At 40.6% G+C, this 18,321-nt stretch overlaps 1 protein-coding gene across 11 annotated transcripts in view; it reads left to right on the forward strand.

Annotated features, from left to right (window-relative positions):
• The window catches only part of NRIP1 (nuclear receptor interacting protein 1), a 141,299-nt gene extending 127,026 nt beyond the window's left edge, over positions 1–14,273 (forward strand). For all 11 annotated transcript variants that reach the window (XM_041414767.1, XM_041414763.1, XM_041414770.1 and 8 more), the window contains one exon: positions 5,434–14,273. In XM_041414767.1, the coding sequence (XP_041270701.1) occupies positions 5,791–9,279 (3,489 nt within the window). In that variant the 5' untranslated portion in view covers positions 5,434–5,790 and the 3' untranslated portion in view covers positions 9,280–14,273. The remainder of the gene's footprint in view (positions 1–5,433) is intronic.
• The last annotated feature ends 4,048 nt before the right edge of the window (positions 14,274–18,321 follow it).

Here is an 18,321-nt window from a genome sequence, read left to right on the forward strand (position 1 = left end):
GGTGTTTCACAGAGGGGAGCGGGGCTGCCGTGTGCTCCGTGCCAGCCTGGAGGGAACAGCCCCAGCTCAGCATGGGGAATGCCAGCTCTGCTGGGGTCAGAGTCTCGGGAGCCTCTTCAGAATTCCTGGCAGCAGCAGGAGCTCCTGCTGCTGCTGCTGCAACACGATTCTTCGTGTGCCCTCTCCTGCCTGAGCTGTCTGAAAGGGATAGGCTATCCTTCCCATGTTTGAAATATCTTTTGGAGTCAGTCAGCAGGTCTAGGAGAAGTGAATAATGTGCCAAGCTCCTGGGAAGGAGCTTATTCTTGCTTTCTCAAACTGATACCCTACATTTGTAGGAGAGGAGCCTGATTTATTTCATTTAAATGAATTAGTTGTAAAAAAAGGCTTCTGGATTCACAAGTTCTTTTGAGTGCAGCTGTGGGAGAATTCACCCACTTATTGCTGACTTTTGCTCCCCATCTGATAATTTCTGCCTTTTTTTTTTTTTTTTTTTTTTTTTTTTTTTCTCTTTTTCCAAATTACATTTGCAAAGGGAACCTTCAAAATTTCTTGGCTGCCTGAATCAAAACTGTGAAGAGGTCTCAGCTGCTCCATTCATCTGAACAGATTTCTGACACAAATAAAGCCTGGATTTCAGAAAGCAAAGCACTTAAACACTTGATTCTCTTAAAGCACGTGCTTGAGTACCATTGAAGTACCTGCTCTTGTGCAGCTCTGTGCATTTGGTGCCGGGGTTGTTGATCAGGGCTGTTTCCATGCTCAGAACCTTTGCAAATTGAGCCAACTGAAGACTGAAGTGCTTTTACCAGCACTCTGAAAGCATCCTTCCTGCTGAAATGAAAGGTGTGCAAATTGAGCTTAACAACAAAATAATTCTGGGACAGCAAGTCTCATTACCCCCACTCATTCTTAGTTCACTACAAGATTCTGCTGCAATTCCCAGTGATCTAGGAGTTGGTTTTTTTTGAGATCCTAATTTCATTGCGCTCTTCAGCATTTTACTGCAGGCAGCCATAAGGATGGAGAATCACTTAAAATCCTGTGTTTAAGATACTTACTCAGTGCTGGTACTGCAGCTGCTGAGTAACACACAGCCTTTTATATATTTATCCTCAATTGTCTTTCTGAAGTTCCCATCTATTATTACTCCATCTGGGAAAACAGGGTACAGAGAAGTAAAACCAGAAGTCAGACAGCCTGTCTGCAGCACAGTGAGTAATTGGACCCCTGGATCCCAAGCTGCCACTGTAATCACTGTACTGCATTCCTCAAATCTGTAATAATTAAAATGACAGTCTGGGCCATTGGCTGATGCGGTGGGCTGGAGCCTTTACACTTGGGAATATGAGAATAGGAAGTCAGTGAGAGGCTTTTTCTGGCTCTTCCAGTAGTAGCTAAGCATTAGAACACCAAATTTATTAAATAACTAAAGATTTTTATTTCACAGACCAGTTTGATTTTAGCTTTACAAATGCATGTTTTGATTCATCCCAACTTAAAAATGGAACATAGTATTGCTACAGGAGTTTAATAGTCATGAAAGAGCTCTGAAATATAGTTAATAAAAATGTTTTATCTGTGTGAACATACTAATCTCAACCTCTATTAATCATTCTAATAATGTGCATGAGTTTGGGTAATGTGTCTTCTAATAAATGTTCATGTGGGCAATCTGCTAGCCATTGCCAGTTTCCTAAATTAATACCTTAATGGTTTCTGTAAGATTTTTTCCTATGATCTTGAATTGAAACTGCAGAAGAAGACACCTTGATAATACCAAGTTTTTTGAATCACCTAATAGATTATGTAACCCTCATAGTCAAATAATGTTAGTCTAGTGTTGTTAATTTACTGTGGGTCTCTGTTCCATTTAGCAAAAGGGTTTAACTGCAAATGCTAGTTTGAGATATCGGAAAAATGTCTTATAAATGTGGTTTTGCTAGCTAAATTGTGAACTGTCCAGAATTTCTTAAATAGCACCAAATATCTATTGGGTGAACTAAAAGTCTGATGTTTGTTCAGAAACTCAGTTAGGTTTGCAGCTGAGATTTTCATTCATTCAAAGAATTCATTAAAAATCAAAACCAAATATTCAGGAGTAAAAAGCAATTGGATCTGTTGTGCTTTAGCATATTAGGAGCTGTGTTCTCAGATTTCATTATCTTTTGCAGCAGTAATATATGGTAAGCAAAGGATCTTAAAGTTTGTTATTGTTCCTTTAAAATCATTGTGGTGGAAAAATATATTTGTAGTTTGCAAACAAAGAAAAACTTCAACAACTGCAAAAGTGGGATTAATTTTCTGGACGTATGCAGTTCAGTGAACATTTTAATATTCCCTTATTTTCCCTATATTGCCTACAGTTTCTCCTTAGGCACATTTTAAAAGGTTGAAGAACTGATTTCTCATGGTGTGCTTCACTTGGGGAGTGTCTCACGAAGTTACAGCATTTGTGCTTTAGCTTTGTCTAGGTAAACATGGCTTAGTGAGCTGTAATCGTTTGGTGCTCCTGGAGGTTTTGCACAACAATCTGGGTGGTTTATTTCTCATGGTACAGAAGTCTGGGAGAAGATAGTGGAAGTGACAAAAAAAGAATATATGTAGAGTAGTTCTGGTCAGGAAAGCACATGAATGTATCAATTTATTTTGTCATAGTAATTAAATATAATATTTAGGTCTAGAGAGTCATAGATCTTAGCAGTTGCTTCAGCCCTTGCTGGGAAATAAAAAATTTGTTGCTGAATAACTTCTCCTTTATCTCTCTTCTGCCTTTTTTTTTTTCTTTTTTTTTTTTTTTTTTTTTTTCTTAACAGTGCTCTGGTAATTTCTTGACTATTTAATTTAAAGAAAAAACATTAAAATTTCAGTGGGTCCAGGGAAGTTCTTTTGTACAGTTTGTATGTATTTAGAAGATAGCTAAATGGTTGCTTTAGTGTCCTGCTGAGCATTAATTTCCAAAGCTGGTTTGGATTTGTCATGACTACACCTCAGATGGACATTGCCATGTGAGATTTTAACACTGTAATATCTGTTACAGCACTAAATCAAAAGAGTCTTTTTAAAAGGATTGCTGATGTCCTGTTTTAATGTGTTAAGTGCTTTCCAGATTTCATTATCTTTAAAGAAGCTTCTTTGCAGCAACCCAATTTCATTAAATTTATCAGTATTTTCTTAGCACTGGGTAACTAAAATAAAATAAAAAAATTAACAAGGTGTCAAAACACTTCTTAGAATAGTTATTGAATATAAACTGTACTGGCTACAAGTGTCATCTCCTGCAAGAGGCTTTTGGAGTACCTGAGGGATTTGCATAAATGCCTGTCTTTTTTGAATTACCGAAAGGTGTAGTGAATGAAGTTGTACTGAATGTTGGCTTAATGGTGCATTAGTCTGGGACTGTATCTTAAAGGTGTCCTGTAAGCCTTGCTTTTTCCAGAGTCAGAAATCCTGGCAGAATTTAAATTTTATTGTCTTAAATGCAATACTTTTGGAAGCTGGAAAAATATATTCTCCAGATGAAGTGTGTTCCCAAATGTTTGAGGAAATTAATCTAATTGTATTGCTGTTCTGTCGCTGGGTATTTGATAGTTTCATTGAAAATCTTGTTGGTTTTTTGTTTGTTTTAGGGATTTGTTATTTGTGATTTTTATTCTGTTTTTGGGTTGAAACCCTGTAAAAGCCCACTAGAGGTACAGAGGTTTTTGAAAGAACAGTAAGACGATCAGTAATTTTTTGTTAGCTGAATCAACATTTAAGTTGTTTCATTTTTGAAGGAACACTGTCTTCCACAGGTAATTCTGTAAATGCTGGTTAATGTATTTCTGAGAGTACTGAGACCTCAATAATAGCTAACAGCTTTGCATTTTATATTTAAATGCATGGATATACACATTTACACTATAATGCATTGCTGGTTAGATTTTTTGTTTGGGTTTGGTTTTGGCTTCTTTTCTTAAGATAACTCAATTTTTAGAGTTTTTCTAGATGACTTAAAAGCAAGTAAGGGAATATTTGCTCAGGGAGATTAAGGACGGTTAACATTACAGCTATTTAGTAGTTCTTATTCTTTGCATTTTTAAGATCTGATTATTTTCTGACTTCTAGTTGCTTGTAGATTTTGAATTAAAAACATGCCTCTGGGAAATCAATCATAAAATATTCATTCACTTTAAGGAGGCAAGGATTTCATTTGTGTACATCCCTTTTTAAACTTGTAAATACAAATTTTCAATGGAGTTTCAGCCCATGAAAGCAAATTACCGAGTTCAATATGCAGGAGGACACTTACCTTTGGTCATGTGGAATATTTATGCCAGTTTAGTACTGAGTGAGTGAAGGAGGATGCATGTGTGGTGTAATGGTCTCGTTATTGATGCATGGTGACTGAAATGTTTGTGCTGCCATTGACCAGCCCTATAAGCGAAACTGAGGAGATACTTCCAGCACAAGAGCCATTGCTGTGCATTTTAAAACAGCTTTTTATTCCACACTGCCCCATCCAAGGAGCTATTTAATAGAGAAATTATACACTCTTGAAGAATAACAAGATTTAAGGGAAGAACTGGTTTGGTTTGGTTTTGCCATCATATGTTTCATGTACAGAAAGAACACAGAGGTGAAAATCCTCCAGGGAAGGGAGGATTTTCATACCAGGATTTGTGTTGCATCAGGAGCATAAGCAACCTCTTCCCCACTCTTATCACATGATTGTTCTAATAACTTGTGGTGTTTGGGTGTTGTAAGAACAACAGATTTCACCCCTGTTGTGTTACCATACTGGATTTTGCATTGGTGCATAGTCTTGGGCAGCAGCAACAACTTTGTTTCTACTTTCAGCAATGTCATCCACCTGCCAAACAGAAATGTACTCATATATATGATGCTATCTGTTCTGTTATTTGAGAATTTATGCAACATGAAACTAAACATTGACTTTAGGCCTGCCTTTTCCTATTAGTTCTGTTTAAGAGTGATAGGCTGCATGTCCTATGTATTTACATTTACAGAAGAAAAGTTCATGCAACTGTGAAGTAAATTTCAATGGATTTAAAAAAAAAACAAACTGTGTTTACAGTGATTTCAGATTTTTCCTGTCAGGTTTGCTATTCCTTATTTTTAGCTGCAGAATAGTGAAATTCAGTGAAGGCTTGTAGTAGCTGTGCTTATGATAAGTAAGCTTAATTTTTGTGTAAAACTTCATATCAGAGTTGTTTTCATAATGTTCTTTGAATTGGATACCATGTATTTTGTCCTTTATTTGATTTTTAGTTTCTTCTGGAATGTGTGTTGTTTATGTATCCTGAATCTCTGCCTAAGACAATGCGTGGGGGTTGGGTTCGGATTTTTTTTTTTAAGGAAAAAATGTTTTATGCAATTATATCTTAATCCTAAATATTTTCTTTCTGTTTTTCTTATGTGTTTCTGACTTAGGAATTTTATGTGCTTGGTGGAGATGGAAAAGGAAGAAAAGCAAGCTGGCCTCCAGAAGAAAGAAGGCAGCAAATATTTAATGGAACTTTTTTTCTGGGAAACCATGTTTTGAGTGTTCCTCCTGTACGTCGTCCATAAATATCCTAGATATCAGCTGATTGCTATGATTGGAGACCTGGCTCATCAAACAGTGTACACTGGGAGAAGCCTGCCTAGGATAATACATTTTCTATTTTTTCTGAAAGTCTCTAAGAAAACACTGTAGGCATCTACCTGTTATTAACTCTGCATCTTGATTGGCAAAACTAGTCTTTGAAGTGAACAGAAACAGAGCCTTTTTGGAAACTTTTATTGAACATGACTCATGGAGAAGAGCTTGGCTCTGAGATGCACCAGGATTCTGTTGTTCTAACTTACCTAGAGGGATTACTAATGCATCAAGCAGCAGGAGGCTCAGGTACTGCAGTTGACAAAAAGTCCACTGGTCATAGTGGGGAGGATCAAAACTTTAAGATTTCAGGCAATATATTTCCCAGCTGTCAGAGTAATGGTCCAGTTCTTAACACAAGTACGTATCGGGGATCTGGCATGCTGCACCTCAAAAAAGCAAGACTGTTGCAGTCTTCAGAAGACTGGAACGCAGCAAAGAGAAGGCGGTTGTCTGATTCCATTGTGGATTTAGATGGAAAAAAGGAAGCTTTGTTGGCTGGCATGGTTGAAAATGTGCCTAAAGGCAAACAGGATAGCACATTACTTGCCTCTTTGCTTCAGTCATTCAGCTCTAGGCTGCAGAGTGTTGCTCTGTCACAGCAGATTAGACAGAGTCTTAAGGAGCAAGGGTATTCTCTTAGCCATGATTCTTTACAAGTGGAGAAAGATTTAAGGTGCTATGGTGTTGCATCCAGCCACCTGAAGACTCTGCTGAAGAAGAGCAAAGCAAAAGATCAGAAGCTGGACAGCAGCCTGCCTGACATCACTAAGAACCTGCCCAAAGAGAGGTTTATAGAATCTCCTCATGCGGTGCAGAGCAGCCCCAAGGTGATGAACGAGCCCCTGTCGTGTGCTGCAAGGTTACAAGCTGTTGCAAGCATGGTAGAGAAACGATCCAGTCCTGCTGCTTCGCCCAAGCCCAGCGTAGCGTGCAGCCAGCTGGCTTTGCTCCTTTCCAGTGAAGCCCACTTGCAGCAGTACTCCAGGGAACATGCTTTAAAAGCACAAAATGCCAATCAGATTGCAAGCGAGAGACTTGCAGCAATGGCCAGGCTACAAGAAAGTGCTCAGAAGGACATAGGCCAGTTTGGTTTGGCCAAAGGAATGACAAGCCATCTCAATGGTCAAGCAGGATCATCCCCCAAAGCAGTCACTAGCAAAGGCAATGTGGCACCGTTTCAGAGTTCTGTGGGAATCATGCACTCAACTCCCAAAACTGTGGGATACAAAAGTACTGTGGAAAGGAGTAACCTGAAAACCTCTCCCAGCAACAGTTTGCTCTTACATCTGCTGAAAAGCCAGAATACCACCAAGCAGGTGAAAGGGCGTGAGCAGAGTGAGAGAGCCAGCATTTTTGAAGACAGCAGCACACCAACGACTGTTGATGAGTATTCTGACAACAATCCCAGTTTTACAGAAGACAGCAGTGATGATGAAAGCTCCCATTCTAACTGTCTTCCTATAGACCTTTCCTTTAAACAGAGGACAGATAAACCAGATGCAGGTCCACCTGCATCACTGGATAACCTGACTCAGTCCTTGCTTCGTAGCTGGGATCCAAAAGTTTCGTGTCCAGAGAACAAGGAAGAGAAAGACACTCCGAAAGCATCTAAGCTGAATCCCCACCAGAAAGTAACACTACTGCAGCTGTTACTTGGGCATAAGACTGAAGAGCAGGTAGACAAGAGTAATGATCCTCAGGGACCACACAGTACAGCTGATGTGGCAAAGTTCACTGTACAGACTGGGAAAAGGACTCCTGTTGCTGACAGTCCCAGTGCCAACCGAATGACTCCATTAAGCACTCCACCCTTGCTGGCTTCTGCAAAAGCAGACTCTCCTATAAATCTTTCACACCAGTCACTGGCTGTCAAGCGGAGCTCGCCACCCTATGCCTGCAGCATCCAGCCGGACAGACTGATGAATTCTGCATCTAAACACTTGATAGACCTGTCCAAAAGCAAGGAAGTTCAAGGAGCTAAGCTGAGCAGGACTGATAGTCCCCACAACTCCTCGGCATTCAGTGCCAGCAAGCTGCTGCAGAACCTGGCTCAGTGCGGCATGCAGAGTTCCATGTCGAGTGAGGAACAAAGAGCTAGCAAACAGCTGCTGCCAGGGAACATGGATAAACCTGTGGGCTTGATTGATAGATTGAACAGCCCTCTGCTTACGAATAAATTGGGTATGCATGAAGAAAATAACAAAATATTCAGTTGTCAGCCTGCACCCGCTGAACAAGGACTTCCAGGTTCGGAAATAGAAAATCTTCTTGAAAGGCGCACTGTCCTTCAGCTGCTTCTGGGAACTCCCAATAAAAGTAAAAATGAAAAGAAAGAGAGGATGCTTTTAAGAGATGAAAGTTCTCAAGAACAGCCAGACAAGGCTTTGAATGAGCAAATATTGACAGTGAAAATAAAAACTGAGCCATCTGACGAATCAAATGTTTCTTATAATTCAAATGCACAACAAGTAAGAGAATGCAAGGGTAACAAATTCCAAGGGTTTGTTCATTCACTGCAGAGAAACACAGCTGCTTCTCCAGCATCTGATGAGGTGAAGTCTGAGCCTCTTTCACCTCAAGATTTCTCTTTTTCCAAAAATGGCCTGCTAAGTAGGTTGCTGAGACAGAATCAAGACAATTACCCTGCAGATGAGCTGGACAGGAGTCACCGAAACAACGAGCTGACACACCTTGAATCCAAGAATCTTTGCACAGTACCGAAGAAGAGGAAGCTTCATGCTGAGCCTTTGGAAAGCCCATTAAAAAAGATGAAAAGTAATGTGTCTGATGCTGGAAACAATCACGCTTCTCCTACCGAGGCACTGTATGGGCCTTTGCTTAACCAGCAAGAACTGAAATTCAGCAGAAGTGATGCTGAATTTAAATATGCTGTAAGTCATGGTTCAAATAGTGAAACTGAAAATAGGAGTTGGTCTAGAGATAGTAAAGGCTTTAATGTGTTGAAACAGCTGCTTCTCTCAGAAAACTGTGAGAGAGATCTGTCACAACATAGGAATAACATACTAACAGAGGGCAAGAAAAAAGGAAACAAAACCAGTGCAACAATCAATAAACCTGAATTCACCATTTCTTCAGTAAGATCATTAGTGGGAAGCCCTGTGCAGCAGAACAATTGTGTAGATCACAGAACATTTCAGTATCCCGTAGCAGTGAAAAGTCCAGCCAGCTCCCCCTTCCCTGAACATCTGGGGAATACAATGTCCAGACTGGAGTCCGACCAGTTTAGCATGTGTTCCATGCCCGGTGAGAAGGGCCCCATCAGATGGGTGATCACGGGCATGGACAAGAATGATTATGAGAAAGACTCTCCGAGACTGACCAAAACCAATCCCATATTGTACTACATGTTACAGAAAGGTGGCAGCTCTGTCAGCAGCCAAGAAGCACATGACAAAGAAATTTGGAATGAACCTTCATTTACCGAGAGCTCAACTCGTGTTACAATCAAAGAGGAGTTGACATCTGACTCAGAGCTTAAAACTCCTTTCAGTAACTTAAGAAGCCCTTACAGCAGCCATATGGGGAGTAACACCTCTCATCAGCATGGTGGTGTGAATGGAGAAGTGCACGGACTTCTGGAAAAAGTGCGAACAATCAAAAAAGAGCCAGAATAAACTGCAGTCTCCTCAGTGAGTTTACAATCAGCGGTTTTGAATCTTTGTTTAAAAAAAAAAAAAAAAGAAAAGAAAAAAGAAAAATGAGTATGAACTTCACTACTGTATAAATTGAGCATGATTTAAAAAAAAAAAAGCATGGTCTAACTGAAATGTTTTCATTTGATAAACTTCTTATTTTTCTGGTGATGTTATTTAAAATACATGTAGATAAAATTTGCTTTACAGTAGATTGTCACAAGGAAACTAGAAGGGTTGCAATTTGTACAAGACATTTCTGTATGTATCAGATTAAGTTATGAGTACTCTTTGATCAGAGTCTTATTTGGTTCTGTAAGCTTTTGGTATAACATAAAGTGTAAGCGTACAGCCTAGGTGGTGGTAATGCTGCGTTTTCTCCCTCCCTGTAAAATAATCCTTAGTTTTTTGAAGCCTGAGCATAGAGACAGTGTACTTCTTTTTTTTCTGAATGTTTTAATATGTTTTGTGAAATTTTAAGAATAACTTTTAAGAAGTGGAGCAGTCCGTCCAAGGTATTAGCTCGTCATATTGGAAAACCTGCATCAGTGTTAATAATTGAAGTGCACTGAAATGTATTTTTTAGTGCTTCCAAAATTTGTATTGTTATTTTTAAATCTTGTTTGTGGTCCTGCCAGAATAGTGGTGTAAATCTATTTTTCTTCCTTGCCCTGCTCTCAACAAATGCCTTCCTCAGAATTCTTAGCCATAGTTTTGAGTTACTAGTTAGAATTAAGGGTTTTTTCTAGGTTTTTATAAAAAAGGCAGATTTTCATGGGCCGTGCAAGTACTGCATGAGTCCTTTTGTCGGCACATTCCTGTCACTTTCCTGCCTAAAAGGGGAAAGCCAAAATGCCTCTTGGAGTAATGTGATTGAGAAGACTTAGTACATGTATTTAGTGAGGAAAATGCTGGAAAGCTTGTGAAGGAGATGAAGAGAATTGTGTGTTCAGCACCATCCCGCTTCCCTGTGGAAGAATACCATCTGCACTAAAGCAGCACATCAGACTTCCACTGAAAGATGGAATAGGATTTTAATGAAAAATGTGTTGGCCTCTTCCTGCAACCAGGGAAAAGAATCTATAATCTGCCAATATTTATTACTCCCTGAACAGCTGATACATGGTTTAATGCACTACCCTTTCACTGCAGAAAATCTGGCTTTAGAATAATTTTCCAGGTAGCACTGAGGATAAAACTGTGGTTTTGTCCTGTTCTGTAATGGATAGTGGGATATATCTGAGAAATCCTTCCCTGCCCTTTTCCTCAATCCCCACCTGTGCTGTGATTTGTAACATCTGGCACTATCAGCCTGAGATGGGAGGACCTGAAAATTGCAGTCAGAGCTGAGACATCTTGAAAGAATTGCTGGCTGGGGAAGAGTCGTGTGGCTCTGCTTTCCTGTTAGCACTGTCAGTGTTAACTCCATTTGCAGCCCTTATTTCTCTGGGCGCAGGAAGAGGACAAAATCCAGTTCCTCTAAATTACATGAACTATTGGCAAGCAGAAGTTTTGCTGAACTTTTTACTCCCCTTAAAAAAAAAAAAAGTTCTCTGTGGCTTCTTGATTTCATAGATAATCCTCTCAGCCGTCAGCAAGCAGCTAAGCAGTCGGCTTGCACAAATAACGAAAGCTGCACTCTGGTTTAATTTTGTCTGTTTTCAGCACTTCAAGCCAATGACACGAAAAAACTGCTGTTTCTGTCCATGCCGTGTCTGCATAGCAAACATCAGTGATGGGGCATTTTGCTCTTTTCCATCTGGTTTGGTTTCAGAGATCCTTTTCCCAGACTCCTGGCTTGCTGGGACAGAGCAAGCTGTTGTCTCCCTCTTGTCCCTGTCCCCAGCCCGAGATCAGTTCCTCCTCTTTCCAGTGCAGTTCCTACTGAAAGGGGCTTCTTCTGTCTGACGGCTGGAAAATGCACCACTATTCTGTTTTGTCTCCCTCTGGGGGATACCTTCTTTTAGGGAACACAAATATTTGGCAGTATCTGGTATAAAACATTCCCCCTGGTTTTTATGAGAAATAACAGAGCAATTTAAAGATATATTTTTATGTTACTTCGGTGAAGCATAATATATTAATGGGCTGTACAAAGAAGATTTATATTTTAAAACCTTCACACAAATCTAATATCATTTTAAATGTCATTGTCTGAAGTATAATATAAAAATAAAATTTTGTTTGTCTTTAATATTGCATTTATAAGTAGCCCAATGACAATTCAGATGTCTCATAGAATAATCATTAACGAGATAAAGTATATTTTGGATTGACAGTGGAACTGAATTCTTTTTATATGAGTCAACCCAGCAGAAATATTAAAAAGATGGTATTTGTTCCATCCATTAAATGTCTTTTAAAGTCTTAATTGATTATTTTTCTTGAAACAATGTGTATATAGGTAGGAAATATATACAATATAGAATAGTAGATGGTCCCCAGACTAAATACAGGGCTATAATTTGCTTGAAGAGCTCCACAGAAAAATGCAGCGTGAGAGGATGTGGAATTATCTGGTGGAAAAAAACTTCTCCAAAGTTAAGCTGAGATGAAGAGTGCGGAAGAGATCCTGACCCTAACAAAAAGTAACACTGGAATCGAGCAATGTGCTGACCTTTGTATTTATTCTAGGGTAGTCTATTGTTATAATATATACTTTTGAACATTTCGTTTTGGAAGTTTTGTAAAACCGTTAAAATGTTAACAGTTTGACCAGTTAAGGATTTAGCTTTCTTTTTAGTTGATGTTAACAAAAGGGTATTGCCATTCTCACAGACGTCAGTAAACTCTAATATACAAGAATTTCAGTTTGGAACATGGTGTTCATGGAAGAATCTCCTCTCCTGTAGACAATGCCCTCTCAAACAGCAGGCAGCAAGGCCGAGGCCCTTGGGAGAGGGCAGGACATGCCAAGGGAATGCTCAGTCAGCTGCTAAGAGGACAACTGTTTCCTCCTGTATGGAATTCTCCAGTATCATTGGTGTTACCCCCTCCCTAGGAAGAGAGGGACTCTACCCCATCCACATTTACAGCTTTGACACCTTAGGACCAAAGGCTCTTTAATTTTTTTTTTTTTTTTTTTTTTTTGTCTTGTAGCATGGGTGAGTGAAAAGGAGTTGCTATTTCTTTCCTTGAGGACTTTTCCATCAGAAAAGAGGGGTGTGGGAGCTGGGTTTGTTGTCCCAGGAGGGACTGGTAGGGCTGGACATGTTTTCCCAAGCACCTCTAAGATCCCTGGTTTCCACCAGTCCCTGCAGATGAATTGCAAACCAAGGTCATCTCTTGAGTAGCCCTCGGTACTCTGAGCAACTCCTGTTTCCTCTAGGCCTTTAGACCACAGATTTGGAGAAATAATGGGGTCTTGGCAGCAGCAGCTGTACAGGCAGAGCAGTGCAGGATCAGTGGGTGCTGGTGTGTGATCCCACCATCAAAGGAGCAGGGAGGGAAGGGAGAGCACTTCCCAGTTACAGCCAGCAGACACTGCTGGGAGAAAGCTGCCTCCAGCTCTCAGACCAGTGAGGAAGTGAGTTAGGGAATTGTCTCTATACCAGCCTGAGAGTGCAGTTGCAGCCCCTTGGAACTTTGACCGGAATGGAGTCTGCCCCGCTTAGCTGGAAGGGCTGGGGCTGCAGCAGTCGCGTTGTGGAGACCCCGGTGCCTTGCTCGAGGGGCGTCACCAGCGCCTGGTGGAGCGCCCAAACCCGCTGGATTTGGGGATTTACTCGCAGATATTGGGAATTGCCACACAGATATGCTTTTTCTTTCCGGAGGGAAGTGTCTGGGACTCAGATATCCAGGTTTCTAGTGTCCCCTCTGCCAAAGCTTGAGGAAAAAATGGTGGGTAATGCATGACAGCAGAAGTGGAGAGCTGGAGGGCTTCTCTACTGATACCACATATCTGGGCAGCTCAGTTTGAGAAGTTTATATGAGATCAAAAGGGAATTCAGCCATAAGTTTTACTTTTTGTAGCCATTTACTCTTAGTGAAGTTTTTAAATTTTTAATTTACATATGTTTTTAAAAGAAAGAAATGAGTGGTTTAAATTTTCCCTGTTAAATGTTGGTGAAAGTATTACAGCTCTCATTGACGTCAGTGACATGATATTACCAGTTTGTTCTCTGCCCCATCTTACAGAGGAGTAAACTGGTAAGTATATATTATATATATATATTTATATATAATGTAAATATGTTGACTTGTTACGCCTATAATATGTTGAAATTGGTTTTTAAAAGGTGATGTAAATAGTGGTTTCCTTAATGAAAAATACATATTTTGTATTGTTCTAATGCAAAGGAAAAAAACCTTTTAATCTTTTTTGTTATGTATATTCCATGTATAAGTGTAAATATGATCACATAGGTTTAAAAACTTTTGCATGTATGTATACAGTTGCAAGTCTGGAAGAATGTATAGAAAAATTCTTTTATTTAAAATTGTGATTAACTGCTGCATGAAAAGTGCATGGGGGACCCTGTGCATCTGTGCGTTGGCAAAAAAAAAAAAAAAAAGTCTTAACAAGTCAGGTCAGTTCAAAACACAACAGTATTCCACTTCTGGACATGACTTCTGCTGTGGTATTTTAGCTTTGTGAAAGAATGTGCTTCAATTCAAAAGGGTCTGGAAAAAAAAATTGCAAACCTACTTTTAAAACATGAAGTGCTCATACAACTATAATAAGTCATGTAAGTTCAGGACTCCATTTTGCGTAATTGAAATATTGTGCCTGGACTATTCCATCCCTGTAAAACAAAGGAGTATTGATTTTCATTGCCATACATAAGAATTTGGGATTTTACCACAACCAGTTTTATTGTGATGTGTCTTCAGTAATTTAACTGGTCTCATTTTTTTAATTAGAAATTAATTTCCTCATGTGATGTCACAAAACTGTACATACTGCAGTGTGAAGTTTTTTTAAATCTTTCAGTGTTTACTTCCTGCAGAAGATTTGAATAAATGAGAAAAATGCATTGTCTTGATGGTTTTTAAATCTGCTTTATTTCATGTATACTTTGTGTTACTGGATTGTTAGTGGGCTCTTTGCATCAGTGGTGTTGATGAAAATTTCTGACAACAAAAGTACCTCAAGGAACTTAGGCACACACAGCCTTCAGCGAGGTTACTGACTGGAAGCTGAGTGTTGTTGAGCTGGAAATGAAGCAATCTAAATCAGATTAGCAGCTTTAGTTCTGAAAGCTCTGTATTATGTTTTATTTAAATACCCTTCTGCTTATTAACTTGAAATCAGTGACCATAAACTGTAAACCTCTAAGTGGGAATTCTCACGTGAAAATAATTTTGAATGCTAAAACATTATTCATGTCCCTTGTGCAGGGCAGAAAGATCTGTTTTCTCACTAAAATCTACTTTGGTTCGTATCACAAAGAAGGCTTCTCAGTTTCTACGTTTGCTTAAGAACATAAATAGAGTAAGTGAACACAGTTTGCCCGTGAAGCCCACACAAAGGTTTAGTGTACTTCCATTGTATTTTGGAGTTAAGTCAGCTTATGACATTAGTGGAAATGATGGATTGCAGCATTAGTGCAAGTGCTGTTTCTCCAGAAAATTTTTGTTCTAGGGTGTCCAGACAGTGTCTGGAGCTGTACAGTTGCAGGCAAGCACATAGGATAGGTCATGACTGTCTTGGGTAGCACTAAAACCTATTTTCATGAATCCTCCCATGCTTCCTGGTCTCAGCAATAAATTGTGTGCCTGAGGTTCTGTGGAAGCATTCCGGAAGGCAGGAAATATAATACATGAAGGTAATTTTAAAACAGTAATTCCGAGTCCTGATCTGAGCTAGGGCCTCCTGACCTGTATAACTGAGCATTTTAATTGTTCAGTATCCAAAATGGAGCAGCATGGGGATGCTCTCTGACTTTGGATACATCACCTTGCAGTATGGATGTAATGCCACCAGTGATGCTCAGCTGTGCTCCAGAGGAAAAGGACCCTGACCCGGCTTCTGCCCAGACTCTTCTCTCTGTAAGTAGGCTTGATGTGAGGGATCAATGGCTGAGCCAAAAGGCAGCCACCTGAAAAAGCAGTATCACTAAGGAGCCAATCTCATCATCTAATGGCAGTGCAGCTTGGAAATAATGTCTTGAAATACGTGGTTTCTTCAGTGCTGAGTTTCTTTCAGTTTTGAGCTTTGCCACCAGGCAAAGCCAACGCTCTACCTCTGTTTCTTCAGTGGGATGCCCTGGGACAGTTCCATGGAGCACCTGAATATCTCTGACTTTTCTGTTATTACTTGGTGGGGATTTCAGGCACTTGTAAATTCCCTGCATTTATTCATTTGTGTTATGGCACCAAGTAAAACTTGCAGTGTCTACCAGAACAAGCAGGGCTGCGGAGCCGAGCATAGGGTGTGCTGAACAGCCTGTGGGGTACCAGGATGTGGAATGTGTGATATCCCAAGAACCATTTCCCTCTGAGGGAATTGAACAGCATTTGCTTGGTGATTCAGAATGAACTCACTCAAAAGTGCTTCACACTGTTGGTGAACTCTTCACAGACAGATCTGTGGTCACATGGAATCGTGTTGGTCCCCAGCTTGTTCCTCACAGAATGAAAATTGAAGGTGGTGCTGGTGGGTATTTTCCATGAAACAGCTGCTGGATGAAGGAATTTTCATTTCTGCTTGAGATTTCCAAATTGGGGGGCAGGGGACAGCAATAGTGTTCGTGGGACTTGGCACCCCAGTCTTCTCTGCTCCTGAGTGAAATGAGCTGTAGCATTGTGGGTGTCAAGGACAGGTGTGGACTCTGATAGATCATTTGCAGAGATGTGCATTGTGGAAGCCTTTGTAGGAGTAGAGAAACTTACTGCAGTAGTACAGACGTGTCTTTAAATAAGAAAAGTAAAGCAAATTATTCTTCACTGACTGTAAACTTGCCAAGAAAAAAATGTGGGTTTGAAACTAAAGAATACAATTACAATGTTTTGCTGTATGGCTCAGCTTGGCACATTAGGGCTCTGGAATACACCCATGGGAATGTCTGTAGGGACTTGATATGAGCCTAGAGCAGAGGCTAGGATATGCAGGCAGTAATTGCTGATAATATTTTTATTTCCTTTTGATTGTCAGAGTGACTCAAAGGGAGCATGGCACAAACTTGAGGCATAAAAATCCTCTCTGCTGGTAGCTATCAATGCTGCTAATGAAGGAGCATATGCTGATCCAAGCTCACAGCAGCCCACTTTGATTTGGCTTTCTAAGGAATGCTTGCTCTTAATGAACAAAGAGATTTGTCACTATTTCCAGATTGCTTTTCTGGTTAAATTACTCAGAACTTAGCTGAGTGCAAAATGAACATAATTGACTTGTGAATATGCCAGTTAGATAAACCTGATGCCTGCTTCCACAGTTAAAGTCAGTGTGTGCCTTCAGTTCATTGTGGTGTGTTGGGGAGAGATGGAGAGACAGCTGTCCTCATCCACAGTACAGATGATGTGGATTCTCTTCATCCAGTTTAGTTTGGGAATGTGGCAAAAATTTCTCACTAAACAGGAGGCAAAGTGGGCTGCTCTCTAAGTTAGTGGGGGTTATCTGGCCCCAGTCTTCACTGAAGCTGCTGCTGACTTTGAGAGTCATACCCTTTTGTGTGCTCAAATGCCTTTGAAAAGTTTCATTACAAAGCTCAAAGGTTGCTTCTGCAGATGAGTCGTGGGTAGGCACTGAGACAGATACATCGACTCGGTGGTTACCTCTCTACATTTGCCTATCTGCACCTCTGTAACTCTAGCAAAGTGTTACAGCTTTTCAAGTTCTGCCTGATGAGATTCCATGCCCAAATCCCAGGTACTGAGAGAGAATAAGTGATGAAATTCAAGGATGATTTGGAGTTGGATGCCCTGGTGCTCAGTCTCTTGTATGCTGTGACTTGGGAAATGCTTTGCTAGTTTCTGTGGAAGAGGGAAGTTCCTCCAGTAGCTGATAAAATTGCACATTTCTTTTTTTCCCTGAATTCACATTTTACTCTGAAAGAATTCTTTGGTTTGGTGTTGGGTTTTTTTCAAGAAGCCTCATTGAGTCTCACATACCTCACAAATGGCTCAGTGATTCACCTTTGGAGAGCCAAGCGAGACTGCGTCCCTTCAAGTGATGTGTGCTGTCCCCACACAAGTGCATCTGTGCCTGTCCTCTGTGTGTGCAGTGGTGGACCAGTGACTTGGGGTCAGTTATTTAAAGTGGAGAAGGAAGAAAGAGTGAAGAGGAATCTTAAGGTGGCAAGCTACAAGATGTTACTCCCAAGTGCCTTTTACTTTCTAGTCCCACTTAGTTTTCTGCTATTTAACATGACCATAGTGAAAAAATCCTCATTAGCATTTGCAGCAAGAATTAGGTAGATCCAGGAAACAAAAATCTTGTGTATCTATTCATGTCATAGGTTGTAGACTCATAGAATGGCTTGGCTTGGGAAGGAGCTTAAAGATAATTTCATTCCAACCCCCTGCCATGGGCACAGATGCCTTCCACTGGACCTGGTTGTTCAGGGCTCCATCCAACCTGGCCTTGGACACTTCCACGGATGGGGCAACCACAGCTTCTCTGGGTAACCTGTTCTAGTTGTTCAGCACCCTCACAGCAAAAAATTTCTTCCAAATTACAAATCTAAATCTATCTTCCTTCAGCTAAAAGCTGTTCCCTCTGTCCTATTAGTACCTGACCTTGTAAAAAGGCCCTCTCCAGCTCTCCTGAAGCTCCCTTTAGGCACTGGAAGGTTTTCTAAGCTCTTCCCATAGCCTTCTCTGGACTGAACAACTCCAGCTTCATGTTCCATCCCTCTGATCACCTTGGTGCCTCCCCTGGCCTGGCTCCAGCAGCTCCCTGTCCTTGCTGTGCTGGGAGCCCAGAGCTGGATGCAGCCCTGCAGGTGGGGTCTCAGCAGAGCGGGGCAGAGGGGCAGAATCCCCTCCCTGCCCTGCTGCCCACGGGGCTTTGGATGAGCCCAGGACATGTGCAGAGATCAGTACCACCATGGAGGTACTTAAATCATGGAGTATTACTGATGC

The sequence above is a fragment of the Onychostruthus taczanowskii genome, unplaced genomic scaffold (genome assembly GCF_017590055.1).
Source record: "Onychostruthus taczanowskii isolate IOZ18803 unplaced genomic scaffold, ASM1759005v1 scaffold47, whole genome shotgun sequence".
Taxonomy (NCBI): Eukaryota; Metazoa; Chordata; class Aves; order Passeriformes; family Passeridae; genus Onychostruthus; species Onychostruthus taczanowskii.